The sequence below is a fragment of the Theobroma cacao genome, chromosome 9, assembly GCF_000208745.1.
Source record: "Theobroma cacao cultivar B97-61/B2 chromosome 9, Criollo_cocoa_genome_V2, whole genome shotgun sequence".
In the NCBI taxonomy this organism is placed as follows: Eukaryota; Viridiplantae; Streptophyta; class Magnoliopsida; order Malvales; family Malvaceae; genus Theobroma; species Theobroma cacao.
In genome coordinates, this window is record NC_030858.1 from 33,844,645 (window position 1) to 33,860,306 (window position 15,662).

At 34.7% G+C, this 15,662-nt stretch overlaps 3 protein-coding genes across 4 annotated transcripts; 1 reads left to right on the forward strand and 2 right to left on the reverse strand.

Annotated features, from left to right (window-relative positions):
- Positions 1,206-8,449, forward strand: LOC18590274 (nicalin-1). Of its 2 annotated transcripts, none has more exons than XR_001929502.1 (14): positions 1,206-1,690; positions 1,778-1,935; positions 3,087-3,190; positions 3,893-3,959; positions 4,424-4,516; positions 4,600-4,764; positions 4,890-5,030; positions 5,130-5,207; positions 5,688-5,800; positions 5,892-5,969; positions 6,671-6,838; positions 7,368-7,469; positions 7,652-7,741; positions 7,881-8,449. XR_001929502.1 is itself a non-coding variant. In XM_007015698.2 (14 exons), the coding sequence occupies exons 1-14, from the start codon at positions 1,405-1,407 to the stop codon at positions 7,941-7,943; spliced, it is 1,689 nt and encodes a 562-aa protein (XP_007015760.2). In that variant the 5' UTR covers positions 1,211-1,404; the 3' UTR covers positions 7,944-8,449. The 2 variants fall into 2 exon arrangements, 1 of the variants encoding a protein (XP_007015760.2); XM_007015698.2 differs by having other exon boundaries at positions 1,211-1,690; positions 5,892-5,952.
- LOC18590275 (cold-inducible RNA-binding protein) lies at positions 9,094-10,791 on the reverse strand. The gene is made up of 4 exons (XM_018127611.1): positions 10,579-10,791; positions 9,840-9,908; positions 9,635-9,741; positions 9,094-9,436 (listed from the first exon to the last, which is right to left on the reverse strand). The coding sequence occupies exons 1-4, from the start codon at positions 10,700-10,702 to the stop codon at positions 9,353-9,355; spliced, it is 384 nt and encodes a 127-aa protein (XP_017983100.1). The 5' UTR covers positions 10,703-10,791; the 3' UTR covers positions 9,094-9,352.
- LOC108663463 (mRNA-decapping enzyme-like protein) lies at positions 11,172-15,470 on the reverse strand. Its single transcript, XM_018127610.1, has 8 exons — positions 15,053-15,470; positions 14,921-14,961; positions 14,782-14,831; positions 14,394-14,538; positions 13,673-13,729; positions 12,830-12,953; positions 11,704-12,165; positions 11,172-11,525 (listed from the first exon to the last, which is right to left on the reverse strand). Exons 1-8 carry the CDS (start codon positions 15,212-15,214, stop codon positions 11,469-11,471), a joined length of 1,098 nt encoding a protein of 365 aa, XP_017983099.1. The 5' UTR covers positions 15,215-15,470; the 3' UTR covers positions 11,172-11,468.

A 15,662-nucleotide genomic window follows, 5' to 3' on the forward strand; every position in this document is an offset into this window, starting at 1 on the left:
AAAATATTTTTTATGTATGCGTGTGTGTGTATATATATGTACTTTAAATATAAATATATTTACTTTTTATTTTGTATTAACATTGCAAAAATTATAACTCGTAAAATTATTAATTACAGTATATATACATTTGTTTTTATAAACTTATAACATATAAATTTAAAGAGAAGTTATGAGGTTAGAAAAGTTAATTGGGTAATTGGGTACCCATGAAGAAGATTTTAATAATTTTTTTATTTAATCGGGTATATAAACGGGTTAGGGTAACTATAAGGTAGTAGGAATGTATTAGAGTTAGGGTTAGGGTAGTAATTTTCAAATTATTCGGGTAGTTAATAGGGTTAGGATAGTTAATTTTTAATAGGGTTAGGGTTCGGGTATCTCGAAATTATAAGGTACTCGACTTGTTGACATCCCTACAAATGAGAAGCTCAATAATAACAGAGCAACCGATTGAAGGGTAGAAAAAAAAATACCCTTAATAGATAATCAGGAATGTAAAAGGTCTAACATCAATACGATGTCGTTTTGAAGAGCAAAAGTCAAAAAAAATATATAAGGAGGGGCTCTAATTGAACTCAATTGAAAGAAATTGAATAGTAATCAAATCATCTTACTTACCCATGAAGAATATTTTAATAATTTTTTTATTTAATCAGGTATTTAAATGGGTTAGGGTAATTATAAGGTAGTAGGAATGTATTAGAGTTAGGGTTAGGATAGTAATTTTTAAATTATTCAAGTAGTTAATAAGATTAAGATAATAAATTTTTAATAGGGTTAAAATTCGAGTATCTCAAAATTATAAGGTACTCCTATTGACATTCCTAAAAATGATAAGCTCAATAATAACAGAGTAACTGATTGAAGGGTAAAAAATAAAAAATACTCTTAATAGACAATCAAGAATGTAAAAGGTCTAACATCAATACGATATCGTTTTGAAAAGTAAAAGTAAAAAAATATATATAAAGAGGGATTTTAATTGAATGACACTTGTCATTCAATTAGAGACTCAATTGAAAAAAATTAAACAGTAATCAAATCATCTTACTTTTATATATAATAAATATATATATCTATAAAGACTCACCTTCGTTCGGATATAGAGAGTCACAAATAATAGTCGAGTAGTAGCTGCATAAAAAATAATTATTGTTAAACTGAATATGATGTTATTTAAATCAAATGTGAATAATAATAGTAAGAAACAAGAATAATGATGAGATCTTAAATGAACACTCCCATCTATGAGCTAACCTGATTAGCAACAACGTGGAATCAGTTCCACTAAATTAAACAAAAACTTAACCCACTCGATTAAACCCCCAATTTTCTCCTTCACAGCAAGCTTCACTCACTCTCTCCAAACCCTAGATCCAATCGCCCCACCCCCTCCCTCCCATGGCTGCCTCAAAGAAATCTGGTGGCCCCCGCGACATGCTAGAATCCATGTACTCAGTGATCGCTCTAGTCTTCATTTTAGTAGCCTGCGTCGAACTCTGCGACGCCGCCGCCGTCGTCGACGTCTACCGTCTGATCCAATACGACATGTCCGGTTCCCCTTTCGGATCTCGCTTGGCCTCCCTCAACCACCATGCCGCCTCCTTGCATTTCCCTCCCGGCGCCGATCTTTCCCGAACCGTCCTCATCATCCCTCTTCGTGAATTGAACATCACTTTCGTTCGAGGTTCACTTTCATTTTAAGGATCTTATTTTCCCTCTTTTTTTGTATTTTTTAATCTAACTTATCCTTTTTTTCCCTGGGGGTTGGCAGAATATATTAATCAGAAAAAGCCGTTAGGAGGGTTGTTATTTTTGCTTCCAGAAGTATTTAGATTTGAAAATGGAGGGAATAAGCAAATTCATGAGAAAGAGAAAATGAAAAATGTATTGGCGGAGCTTGAACAGTTACTTATACATGCAAATATACCTGTAAGTATACTAGAGATATATTTTCTTATGTTTGAATTATATCTTTATGCAAAATTATTGTTCAAGTCTACATCTTTATGTAAGTTGCCATGTCAATTTTGCTTTTTCAATAAATAGTATGTATTGAGATTGAAGATTCCTCATTAGCCAACCTAATTTTTGTTAAGGTCCTAACTTTGCTAACTTGACAGTTTGCAAGGATTGATTTTTGTTGGTTGGAGTGTTATTTTGTCTTTGTTGCCTGAGACTGAATCGTGCTTAATGTCTTTTCCCTTTTGTTGTCATTTATTAACTTGACAATTTGGCACATTGGATTTGTGTCAGTTGGGGGATCTTTGTGGTTGACTGATGCTGAACCGTATTGAATGGCTTTTCCCTCATGTCATCACCATCTTTTGACATCTTGCTAATTGCTTCTTTTTTTTTTTTTTGTGCGAATCTTATATGTTACTGCATCGATATGTACTTACACCAGCATTTTCATCTTGTCTGAATTTAATTTTGATCTTGTTTGAATATATTCCCTCTATTTTGGTCATTGGTTAAACACTTTCTTTCTAGTTATTCTGCCATTGTTCTGGAAACCCTGTTGAGTCTAAGTGGTTTAGATTCCAAATTCTTACTCCATGCTTCTATCTTTAGTGGATGCCTGTTATTGTCATATCAACAAATTGGATGATTGGCATAAACAATGAAATTTCTTCCTCACACATGCCTAGTGATAAGGAACTTCTTCAACACCAACATACATATGTTGGATTTGAACCTACTTTTTTTATTGCTATTACTGTGTCTTTAGTAATCTTTTTGGTCAAAAGTAATTATATTATGATGTATACTTATGTCTCATACTCGTTAGGGTCTGAAAGACACTATCATCCTATGTTCCGCTAGTGTCAACAGCTAGGGGAGATATTCGTCCTGTACTTCTCAGTTTTCAGCTCATTTTCTTTGTAAACAGATGAGTTTTAGAATTGAAATCCAATTAATTAGTATTCTTGTGATTCCAGACTTATCCTTCGTTACTTCTTATTTATCGGAGAAAAATGGCAAGAAAAGAGAAAACCTTCGCTAGTTCTCACCTCTTGATTCACTTTCTGTTTCTTCTGCCCTCCAAATTCTTACCCTTATTCTGGAATTTTGTGCTGCAGTATCCTGTCTATTTTGCTTTTGAGAATGATGAAATTGAGACTGTGCTGGCTGACATCAAGAAGAATGATGCAATTGGTCAGCCTGCTACTGCAACTACTGGCGGGTTAGTTGATAGCTTTTTGTTGACAATTGTGGAAATTCTAGTGGATTAAATGTATATCGTTGGCAGTTATTTTTGCAGTGAATGATTATTATCATTTCATAAATTTGGGTAGCTTCTTCACTTACCTCATCCTTTGTACCTAAAAATTTCTTGTCTCATTACCAGCACAATTTATTGTCTAATGAGGGTGTTTAACTGCATTATTATGTTGAGTAGAAAGCGCCTGCATCTGATCTGCCTTTTTTTCTCTGAGAGAGGGTTGACAGTGTTTTGCAGAAGAAACAAAAGTTTATTTGGTTTTCATTTATTATAAACTTTCTTTGAAACTGTTTCAGCAAAATTCTAATGGGGCATAGCACTAATCAAATTTTTTTTAAGGTCGCCTATTTGAGATCAGGAAATGTATCTAGCCTAAAATCTTACCTATTTTCTCTTTTTATTTCCAAAATTTTGTAGAATGATCATTTTCCCAGCTCAAGGCACAAACAATCAATGCCTTTGTTTTATTCTCTGATATTCCTGCATTTGTCCTTGAATTAGTCCTCGTTGCTATGTAAATAAATATGGTTCTACCTTTATTTACATGTCAATATTTTCATAGTTCTTGTGTATTCTCTTGTAAATTTTTCTTTGAGATTAGTTAGAAAAGGGCTTTGTTGTTATTATTCATGTTTAAATACGCCATCTGTGAAACAATTGCAGATACAAGCTTGTTATCCCAACACCAGAACCTAAGAAAGTTGCATCTCCCACCATCACAAATATTCAGGTGTGTGTCAATTTTTATTTTTCTATGTGAAGGAAAAGAGTTGTAACTGATTACATACATGTATTCTTGCTGCTTCTTATATATAGTAATAATCAGATACAGGTAGTATATGAAAGACATGCACTTGGTTTTGTTTGTACCATTTGAAAGAATATCCTTTTCTTACATTTGAACTGTTGAGGCTTGAGGGCAAGATAGTAGTGGTGATGTAAAAGGAAAGAACCTTATTGCCTTCTAACCAGGGAACAAATTTATATTGCTTCTTGAAAGTTACATGGCTTCATTTTCATGTTTCACATGCACCATCTCCATATTATGTTTTTGTTTGGAAAGACTTTGGGTATGTTGATTTTTTCTTGAGCTAGTTTTTGCTCATTGCATATATAATCTGGGGAATCCTGAATATGCTATTGATGGTGTTTGCTAGAAGTTTTTACTCTGGTAATTCTTCTGTGTGACAACAGGGGTGGCTGGCTGGATTGAAAGCTGATGGAGAGGCAAATCAACTTCCAACCATTGCTATTGTTGCATCTTATGATACTTTTGGGGTTGCTCCTGTATGTATTTTTATTAAATTTCAGTAAAGAAAACCAGCTTCAATGATCTGAATGAAGGTATGAGAAATTTTTTATACATGTAGGCACTATCAGTGGGAAGTGACAGCAATGGAAGTGGCATTGTGGCACTTCTTGAAATAGCTAGGTTATTCTCTCTTCTCTACTCAAATCCTAAGACAAGAGGAAGGTACAATTTACTTTTTGGCCTGACATCTGGTGGACCATATAACTACAATGGAACTCAGAAGGTGATTAGTTCTCCTTGGTCAATTGAATTTTTCTCATCTCTCAGAGGCTCCTATGTCTTTTTGATTGGTTACTTTTGCCATTCATTTTTGTTAATATGGTCATATAAGTATCATATTCTGTGCAGTGGCTTCGGAGTTTTGATCAACGGTTACGTGAGAGTATTGACTATGCTATTTGTTTAAATAGTATTGGTTCTTGGGATAATGAGTTGTGGATTCATGTGTCAAAGCCTCCAGAGAATGCCTACATCAAGCAAATTTTTGAGGTAAGCCAGTAACACGTGGACGAATAGGCTTCAAAGCCATTATATGATATTGAGTTTTCTTTCAATGTCTCATAATGTGATATATGGTGTTTATTGAAGGGTTTCTCTAATGTAGCAGAGGAGTTGGACCTCAAAGTTGGTCTAAAGCACAAGAAAATAAACATCTCCAATCCTCGAGTAAGTTGATGTGTTTATACGTTTTTATATGTTTGAACCATTTTCTGTTACAGTTTGTAAAATTAAGAACTTATGTTTTGATTAATATTTCTTTATAATCAATTTCAGCTATGAAATTATAAGTTGATATATCTACTAGTGTATTCTTTTTAATTGGTTTCTGATTGCTGTCCTAACCCCTTTGTTCTTTTATGAGCCTGTCCTATGTTGAACAGAACATGTTTTCTAGCAATTGTTAACTTATTTTTGAATAAATCTGTTAAAACTTAAACTTTTTGCCATTTCTGGTAATATTTGACTTTACAATATGACATAATTTTTTAATTTAAACCATTTGCCATTTCTTGTAATATATGACTTTACTGTATATGACGTCACACATGAAGGTGCTGAACATTTCTGTGGATAGATATAAGAATGCTCTGTCTTCTTGCATTTCTTCTGTTTAGATCACGTAATAAAGCGGTTGAGTTGCTGTAGGTAGCTTGGGAGCATGAACAGTTCTCAAGGCTGAGAGTCACTGCTGCCACTCTTTCTGAACTCTCCGTTGCTCCTGACATCCTAGAAGGCACTGGAGGTCTGTTTGATAGCAGGTCATACTTTTCAAACTTAAGCCCTTATTAATACAGTTGAAATCATGTTTTTTGTTTGAGAATAGTTGCTGAGAGCTTGATATTTTTGCAGGCAATTTGTGAATGAAACTGCAATTATTAGAGGTGTGAAGTTAGTCGCTGAAAGTCTTGCGGTAAGGTTAAACTATTTGTGAGTATTTCTTGATCTCATGTTTTTGAATGCCATGCTTATAATAAAATGAGTTTGTTCTTGCAAGACATAACCCTCACCCCCTCCCTTTTTTATGATTTAGCATAAAATGAACGGAAATTTATCTTGCAATGTTTATGAGACCTGCAACCTGTAAGAATAATATTTGTGGACCAGTGACATCAATGTCTGATCTCTACCAAGGCAATAACAAATGTGATAGTGACATGAATAATTTAACATGGGATGCTCTTGTGTGAGTGTAATAAATTTGCATGTGTAGCATAGAGGTGAAATTTGCATCCAGTGCATATATTGCCTATGATAAATTAATGCTCTGGAGAAAAATTATAGTGTTATGTATATTTTGATTATTGTTGTGATGTAATCTTTTAGACATTTGAGGCAAAGGCCCAAACATGATCTTGTAAGATGGTGTGAATTGGGGATGCTCATGTCAAAACGGGAAGGGAAAGACTGAAGAAAACATGGGTGGAAAGTACTAAATAGGACCAAGCTTTTACTGATTGTATCCTATTTATAGCACAATTGTATTTATGATCTATGCAAACTGACCAACTAGTCAGAAAAAGGTGTGTGTTGTAGTTAACTTGTGTGCAAAGACATTAAGGTTTGATCATTTGCTTGTGCATGGACATGTTCTTTGTATTTTAAATTTGTCTTTTCCTCTCTCTTTGCAGAGGCATATCTATGGCCACCAGGGAAAAAATGTCCAAATTTTTGCAGATGACAGTAGTTTGGCTGTCAATCCTGCTTATGTTCGATCTTGGCTGGATCTTTTGTCACAAACACCTCGAGTGGCTCCATTTCTTTCAAAGAATGACCCTTTTGTCATGGCATTGAAAAAGGTTTATCTTCTATTCCTTTCCTTGATCTCCTCCTTTATGTTTTTTGTTTCTTTCTTTAAGATGATGATTTACACTTGAAAAATGGTGTTGGTTTTCCTTAGTGTCGAATTTAGGTTAAAAGAATCAAAATGAAGGAAATTAAAATATTATATGGTATTTAAGATACAGGGATTGTCAAATGTCTTGGATAAGTGCTTGTTCAATTGGAATTTTATGAGATAGAAACCCTTGGCTTTTATGAAGAAAAGTTGCATTTATCATTAATCAGAAGCAAAAGTAAAGAAAATAATTTATTTCATTCTAGGGTGCATCCGTCACTTCAAAACTTTTACTCTCCTCTACCAGTGGATTCAATTGGATGAACCAATAGGTCAAAAATGGCAGGATTTTCATGTCTCTTCGTTGGTAAATAAAACTGAACAAACTTTTGGATAGGGATGGAGGGTTAATGGTGAAAACACTAGAATGACTTGTCTTGTGTTTTCTATCACTTTGAATTCTGACTGTTATTCATTTCACTCAATGGCAGGAATTAGTTGATCATACTGATGAAGTGAATGTGCAACATGAAAATCTTGAAGGGATGTTCACTTTTTACGATTCAACTAGTGCTAGACTTAACATATATCAGGTGTTTCATATAGTTTCTTACGAATGCTTAATGCTTAATTTTGCTTAAATGGGCTATCTCTTTCTCATTTTTTTTTTTTATCTGATTATGACACATAAGATACATGGTTGAAATTGTTTCCTTGTATGCTCAGTCTTTCTTTATTAATGCAGATAATGACCAGTTTAAACATGTTGTCACAGGTTGCTAGTGTAACATTTGACTTGCTGTTGCTACTTGTGTTGGGATCGTATTTGATAGTGCTCTTCAGTTTTCTTGTCATCACAACCAGGGTACACTCTCTTTACTATCAAGAAAAAATCTTCAATGTTCACCTTTTCTTTTCCTGCGGTTAGAATGTAACAAAATGTTAATAACACTTTTTATTAAAAAGGAAAAATTGTTAATTAATTGACTATGCTGGTCGTACAGGGTCTTGATGATCTAATCAGTTTATTTCGACGACCTCCTTCTCGAAAGGTGAAAACAGCTTGATAGCTGCAGCGGCATTGTATGCAAATGCCTTCCCTGATGTAGCTTAAACCGAAATTCCCATGAGGTTCCGTAGTGGTTTTGCGCTAATGTTTTTGTTAGTTTTAGTATCACGAGGGATCATTTTAAATGCTGGTCCAAAGAAGATTTTTGTAATTTATTTTTCCAAAATGAGATCAGTCAAGTCAAGGTGCGAGAAAAAATTTTGCTCAGCTCCAGTATTGTACACTGCAGTTATATAGCAGAGAATAATATGTAGGGTCCAAGCACCAACCAAAAAGTTGATCCTACTTATGGAGATTAGGGTTGATGGTATTGAAAATTTGATCAGGTGACAGGTGCTTTGCTCAATGCAATCGTGGGAATCTGGTTCACAGTTGCAGAATCAAACTGAAATTCTTCTGGAAAAGAGATTAAAATTACAAACTTCCTTTTCGAAAAGGAAAATACTAGTGCATTGTAAGGATGCCTATGCATGAAATGCTAACATGCTCTCATTTTCTGGTGTTGTTTTCTTTTCCTTATTTTGTTCTGTATTTTTTTTCTTCTTTTTTTTTTAAAAATAGGAAATGGAAAAAATAACTCTTGAGAAAAAGGAGAGGAGATTGGGGTACACACTCGTAGCAACTAGTTTCTCTGGGGAATGAATGATACTACTAAGCAAGAATGGGAATGCAAAAGCCTATGAAGAAATTGAGATTCTCTAAGCTAACAGTCTCAAACTTGAATTGTTGAAGATAAAAGATTAGGATTAAACTTATAGGGTATCCTATAAGACCAGAGTAGGTCTGCATATGTAACAACTGACTCTCGGCTCCCAATTGCATGCTGCCACACAACATGGTTTTTGATGACATTTATCAAACAGGATTTTGTTAGTAATCTGTAACCCTAGTTACAAGAATGGGGAATTTAATTCAGCTTGCTCCTACATTTCATTAATACTGCACTGGAGCTTCCTTATCATGAGACTCCAAGCCCGAGGTTTTCTCAACTATCACGCCTTCCATTTTGTCTTAGATTTTCTGAACCTGCCATAACTTGGGTTAAGCAGCTTACTAAAACACGGAAATCATTAAGTAGCATCTCTCAGACCTTTTCATAAACATGCTTAGGCTTTCACACGATTACACATCAATATAAGGAGTGGGAATGATTGGAAGTAAATAACCTACATCTAACTTATCATCGACCCCAATAATAGAAGGGGAGAAGAAACCAAAATTGTCTACAAAATCATCAAAGATCCAAATTCTCTGACAGACCTAGAACAAATAATATTAAACCCATTCCATCTGTCATGTCATTCTAGGAAAACTGTTTTCAAACAAAAAGCGAAACTCTGAATGTAATTGATTTCCATAGCTTCAACTCTCTAGTGTATTCATATGACATGAAAAAAAATACCAAAATCACTCATCAGCCGCTTGACTCGGGGTCCTTGGAATTGAACCAGGCCGCACCTTGTCTACAAAGATGACACGTCCATCTAGCAACTGCAAGTGATTACAATTTGTCAAATTTGAACTTCGCAATTTGAAAAATGCCAAAATTAGCAGCAGAATATATACATCCTTCACATTAAAGGTGTTACTTAATTCTACAACTGATAAAAGGTTCCTTGATGTGTGGCAGAGGACTAATGCAGGATTAAATAAAGGAAAAGAAATGAGAAAGATGTAATGCAACATTACCTGCCCATTCATGACTGTAAGAGCCTTCCTGGCTTCATCCTCTTCAGCAAAAGTCACATAGCCATACCCTTTTGATCTGTTTCTAACACTATCCATCATTACCTTAGCTGGAAAAGTAAAATAGCTAAATAAAGGACAATTATTAGTAGAAAAAGTCCAAAAAAAAAAAGGTGTTCAAGCTGGGATAAACAGACGCAGAACAAACCTTCAACTACTTTGCCAAATTGTGAAAATGAATTAGCTAATACATCCTCTGTGGTGGAGAAAGAAATACCTGCAAGTAAAATCATCAGTTACAGTAAAAACAAAAGTATCAGGAAGAGGAATCATGTCGAAAGCAACAGCTTCCAAATTGAAAGAAAGTGATCCAGCTAGTAAGAACACGTATGTATCACGTGAAAATTGCATGAACCAAAGTTAGACAAAATTAAAAACGGCATAAGAGGAAATTCCAATAACTAAGAGAATCAATGATTCAATGAAGCTAAGAAATTTCAATTTAGGAATACCCTTTCAGCCCAAAGTTAATTTTATAATCCTCATTGATTACTGACCAAAGAATGTCCATTTCGATATTGCCTCTTCTAAAACCTTTCAAAACTGCAGGTTTAATCAAGCAAAGCATGCAAGTTCAATCAATTAACCCATTTAACCCATTACATATGTTCTTTATTATCCCAGTTAAAATAGATAAGCTAATCATTCTTTACCAAGACTTTTTGTTTTTAAAGAAAACCCAAACAATGAACTACAAAAACAAAAATTTACTCCACCATTCTGCAACCACCCCCGAATAAAGAACATGGGGTGTTTGTGTTATTTCATCATCTACCAAATAATTCTAAAAAACAAAATCCAACTTTATATATATATATCAAATCAACTCGACATGTAATGGTGGGCAATAGGTTAATGGTAAACTCTCGTTAAATTAATATGAATACCTTTAACGAAGAGGGTAGAAGCGAAGCCTCTGAAGAAGAAGAGTTGGCCTGGATTCTTATTGTATAGGCTGCTTGAATGATAGACGTATTTCAGGATGCTTCCTCCCAAATTTGACGCCGCCATTTTCAGCTTTCTAGCAGAGAGGGAAAAAGACAAAACAGATGAGTGCCCTCATCTTTGATTTCGGAATTCCAGTTTGTTTTGTTTTGTCTTTAGCTAACTTAATTTGGGACTATATTTTCTTTGGGTTTCTATTTGGTTGGAAATTGCTTTGGGCCAAAACTGAGTTGGGCTGTAACACGTAATCCCTAAAACTGTTTATGAATGGTCTTTACTTACGCCCGACCCGTGCCCACTCATTGCCACCCCTTTCGTAACTTGAGCTGAAACTTTGATACTTACATGTATCTAGAAATAAACTTTTGAGCCTTTTTAGCCTCAGGATTTGAATATTTTAAATTGGAATTTTGAAGTTGAAAATTGGAGGCTTGATTATTTATCAAGACAAGAGATATATAAATATATATATGTATATGCAACTATTCTTTACAAAGTTTGATATGGGTAACATTTGGGATGACATTGGACCGTATAAGAACAAAACATTGTGAATGATCAGTTTGCCTACAAGAATAAATGCAGCTAGTTTACATTTTAACCACTTTACCATCGCAAACAGATTAAGAATCAGAATCATACTATACGTATATTACTATATTGAATCATATGGACTCCACCGAATCCATTCAGGAAGATAAAATGCTATACAAATTGGGTTTTTGACTTTTTAGTGTAGGTAACAAAAGGGGGGAAGAAACCAAAAGGACCTGCAAAATTGACCAATAAAGCTACAGCATAAGGTATTATACCGGTGCTTTCAATTTGGTGGTCAGGAATGATGTGCATTTAGCAGTGCTCGGTGCACCATGTCGATGAATTGATTGTCCTGTCACATATGCAATGTTGGTCAGATGCATGGGAGTAATAGTAAAAAATAAGAACTAGAGTTCTAGTCTAGGGGAAAGTCTTTGCTAATCAGCATTCTTAAAAGTATATTGTCCAAAGATCCTTCCAATCAGCTATGAATCAAGCTTCAAACATTAACAATGGGCAGAAAAACTAACCTGAACAAGAGCCAGAAGTGCATCCCGAACTTTTTCTCTGCTGACAGATGGACCATAGTTTTGAATGGGAACAGGAGCAGGAGTGAGAGATGGTGGTGGAGTAGGTGGCGGAAATGGTTGAAGCAATGGAGTACCATATGGACGCTGACGACTCAGAGGAGGATTAAGTAGAGGTGCAGTGGGCAAAGGAGTAGAGACAGGTGGCAGAATCTGTACAGAAGAGGAAGGAGGCACAAAGAATGCAGAGGGCTTTACAAGATTAGTATGACTGCTGCTGGATTCAGGGGTATCAAGGAGTGGCATCAAAGGAGTAGAAGATGGTAGAGAAGATGGTAGTTGCAAAGCTGGCACTGTTGGGGAGGCAACAATGGTTGGGTTGGAAGGTGCAGGCATTGCTGCAGAAGATTGGTATGGTAGTCCAGAAACTCTTGCATTTGAAGCACTTCCAATGGATATAGCTGTCTGCAATCATGTAACAAAAGGAGGAAGATTTAGTCACTGATTAAATATGTTGTTTGTATGGCCCAATATACGTAACACTTCAGTATCTTTACAAAAATAAAAAATTTGAATCACATGACCATTTTATTGACTTTAGTAATAATACCTCTTTTCCCTTAATGCATGTTGATTTGTTTTATATTTTAGTTTTAATTTCCAAGATATATGGGGTATAAAATAAGAACAAGCCAGTGTTTATCCGTTCATGTTAGTGGATAAACAACTTAGGACATGCAGAAAGGGACATGTGGACTTAAAAAGGATGATGGAGGGAGTTGACAATTAGAAATTCAAAACTAGATCAAGATGAGGTCCCTTATAATAAACATGCTTCACCACACAATTAGATTCAGAGTGCAATCTTAGGATACATAAGAACAGCCAGGCCTTTGCTGTAAAAGCAAAAACATACTTATTTTGTTCATTGACTAAGCGAAAACAATATGTAATCATAGAACTTGACTAAAGCAACCCAACAGAAATCAGCACAATGAGACGCATTACAATCATAGGGTGACTCAAAATATTCTATAGGTGGTAGAACATATTGCATGTAATCAGAGGACAGAATTGAATGCATAGAAATTACTTCATTAAGGTAACATTGTTTAGAAAATGCACATACACTGAAGAAGTTCACAAATGCAGGATCATCAGGGCCATCAGCATTAGATGCTGTTGATGATGGTGGCTCCATAGGACCATCCATAATGGCCATTGTTGAGACAGCCTCCAGTTCTTCAAACTCACTGCTTTTGTAGTTAATATCATTACTTGGAAATTTGCAACAAAAAGGCAAAAAGAGAGAAGCTTCCTTGAAATATTTACAGGCAAGTTGTGAGTTGTCACCAGCAATGGTGATGAAAAGTAAAGAAACTTGGAATATATAGGAAGTTTAGAAAGCAGATATAATGGCATCTCAATTGGTTCATCGACAATTCATTACAGTTAAAATTTTACAAGTGAAAAAACAATCCTGCATTTCAAAATAGAATTTCCTCTAAAAGTTACACCAGCAATGCTTGAAAATTAGCCAGAATTAGAAAACAAGGGGCTTAGCTACTATTTTATCAAAGCATAGTACAGGCCTCAGCAAAATCACACTAATCCAGCACCCATTTGGTAGATGAAAAAAGCGGGGTTGGGGAGTCCAACATGATAATAGACTCAGTAATTCATTTTAGAGAAATATCAGAAGCAGTAACGTCTCTTATGGTTGGTGATGCATTTGGTAAAAGAAGGGAACCAGATAAGATAATAGGTGGCAAAATATAACTGATGAAGTAATTTCTAGAACTTGGAAACTGCAATGTCAATTGAAAAACTCAAAGATCACAATTATAAAATACTAAAAATCAAGAGAAAATTTATCTTGATGATGAAGTAATGTAGCTATGCTGATCACTAAGCACAATGCCTATTTTCACATATGCATGGACAATGAAAAAGAGGGGAGTATAATGCTTACCCTTTTGTTGATGTTACATTTGCCTTCTGGGGCACCTTTGAGTATGCAGTAAGAATCCTGGAGATGCCAAAAGCACATGAAATGGCATAAATAAGCAATTAAAAATTTGGACAAAAGAACAATTAAAAATATCATAAAATTTCACCACACAAAACAGACACAAACATGAATGCCCTCTTTGAGAAAGCTTGTGAACACATGCTGAGCCATCTTGAATTCAAGCCTTGTAGTTACAAAATATTCCTCAAAATCAGCTCGTAACACACTGAGCTAGACCTCCTCTTATCGCTCAAAATACATGGCCAAGCTGAGCTGCTTACAAAGTTCATGGCACTACCCAAGCATTTGCACTTGACAACTCAGATCTTGTATTTGAGCACCAAATACAGCCTTTCCCTAATATAAAGTCTTAAACAAAGGGTGACCTAATGGTTACTAATAACTCAAAATAAGAAATGAAAAACCAACAAAATGATTAGACAAATTCTCCAAAGGTCATAGTTCAGATAATCATATCTACTGCAAACACAGCCTAAGGAAATGTTTAAGAGGTGGGAATCGGAATGATTTTTTATTATATTATTATATACCCCAAAAGGTATGCCAATGATGCATCAAACCACCCATGGTTGGCACTTGGCATAGACACAAGACACATACAATACATTTTTCTGTTGTCCAAAGCATACAAAGCAAAAGAAATGACAAAAATTAGCTGTACCTGCTAAAAAGGTTTGCAACCTCCTCAAGTTCACGTGCATCATAGAACCAAATACCGTTTATTTCTTGAGAAGCATTGCGGTATAGTAGATATTTATCCTGAACTTCATATTCAAAATCTCCCAATAGATTTTCCACCAAATTATCTGTTTATAAAGGTAAATTGAAGCTTCTTAGTACTAAATAAACAAACTTTCTTACAAAATTCTAATATCTTACCAAACTGAGCAAAAAGCTTTATCATAGAATATATTACATTAATTAAAGACACTGAAATGACATAATAAAATAGTAATTGCATGTATAAATCAGGCATTTTTGCGATTAAGTTCTAAGCATACAAATATTTAGCACGGATAAATGAGGCGCAGAGAGAGCATGGCACTAACCAGTGTTGCGTCGATTCATCACAATAAACTGAAACCTAGGCTGCGTATTCCTGAATTATGAACCGAAAGAAATATCTTAATTAAGAAATTCATAATAGAAATGTAAAATTTAAAACTAAATTGAACACTTTCAAGTCACCTCTTGACAACAAAAAGAGATCCTTCGACGTCTTTTCGGCTCTGCAAAAACAACAGAGACAAAAAGAAGAAATGGTTATTAGAAAGAAGCAAAAATTAGTAGCAAAAAGATAAGAAAGGGAAAGTTATGAACCCATTGGCTAAGGTCGATGTTGAACTCGTAGAAGGCGACATGAGCGGCGGTGATGAGAATTTCCTCGACGAAAGGATCAATGCGACGGAGGACAGTTAGATTGAGGAGCTTGGTGCTCTGTTGGTCCAAATTAGGCATTAATTTCCCATATGGTTGCGTCATTTTTTTCTTTGATTACTCAAAGGGAAAACCCTAGAGAGGTAGACACAGGTTTGGTCCGTTAAAAGAATGGAAGTGAAAGAGAAATGATACATATACAAGAGAAAGAAGAATGATGGAATGGCAATGGAAATGGAAATGATGCCAACCAGAACTCTGCTTGTTTGGCAAGCTGCGTTAGTTGGTATTGAACTGACTAATTTGCCCTTCTCCAACATTTACGTAACGAGGGAAGGAAGACGCCTTCTCTTTTAAGCAACTCATTTTATGATTTACTTAACAATTATTATATTCATGAAATAGATTTAACTAATCAAAATTCAATGCTAAAGATAGTTCATTTTATTTTTTTTATAATATTTAAATTACTTTAAAAATATTTAATAAAATTTTTTTATCATATTTAATTACATTTTTTTATTTTAATTTTAAATTAAATAAATTTTAATGA

Bases quoted from the DNA above. Each gene is read 5' to 3' on its own strand.
- LOC18590274 (XM_007015698.2), top strand. From the start codon at position 1,405: ATGGCTGCCTCAAAGAAATCTGGTGGCCCCCGCGACATGCTAGAATCC. The intron at 5,801-5,891 runs GTCATACTTTTC...ATATTTTTGCAG, and splicing joins GGAGGTCTGTTTGATAGCAG to GCAATTTGTGAATGAAACTG. The intron at 6,839-7,367 runs GTTTATCTTCTA...ACTCAATGGCAG, and splicing joins TTGTCATGGCATTGAAAAAG to GAATTAGTTGATCATACTGA.
- LOC18590275 (XM_018127611.1), bottom strand. From the start codon at position 10,702: ATGGCGGCGTCAAATTTGGGAGGAAGCATCCTGAAATACGTCTATCAT. The intron at 9,909-10,578 runs GTATTCATATTA...TTTTACTTGCAG, and splicing joins TTCTACCCTCTTCGTTAAAG to GTATTTCTTTCTCCACCACA. The intron at 9,742-9,839 runs GTTTGTTCTGCG...TTACTTTTCCAG, and splicing joins ATTTGGCAAAGTAGTTGAAG to CTAAGGTAATGATGGATAGT.
- LOC108663463 (XM_018127610.1), bottom strand. From the start codon at position 15,214: ATGACGCAACCATATGGGAAATTAATGCCTAATTTGGACCAACAGAGC. The intron at 14,832-14,920 runs GTGACTTGAAAG...TTCATAATTCAG, and splicing joins TCTCTTTTTGTTGTCAAGAG to GAATACGCAGCCTAGGTTTC. The intron at 11,526-11,703 runs GTTAGTTTTTCT...CATATGTGACAG, and splicing joins CACTTCTGGCTCTTGTTCAG to GACAATCAATTCATCGACAT.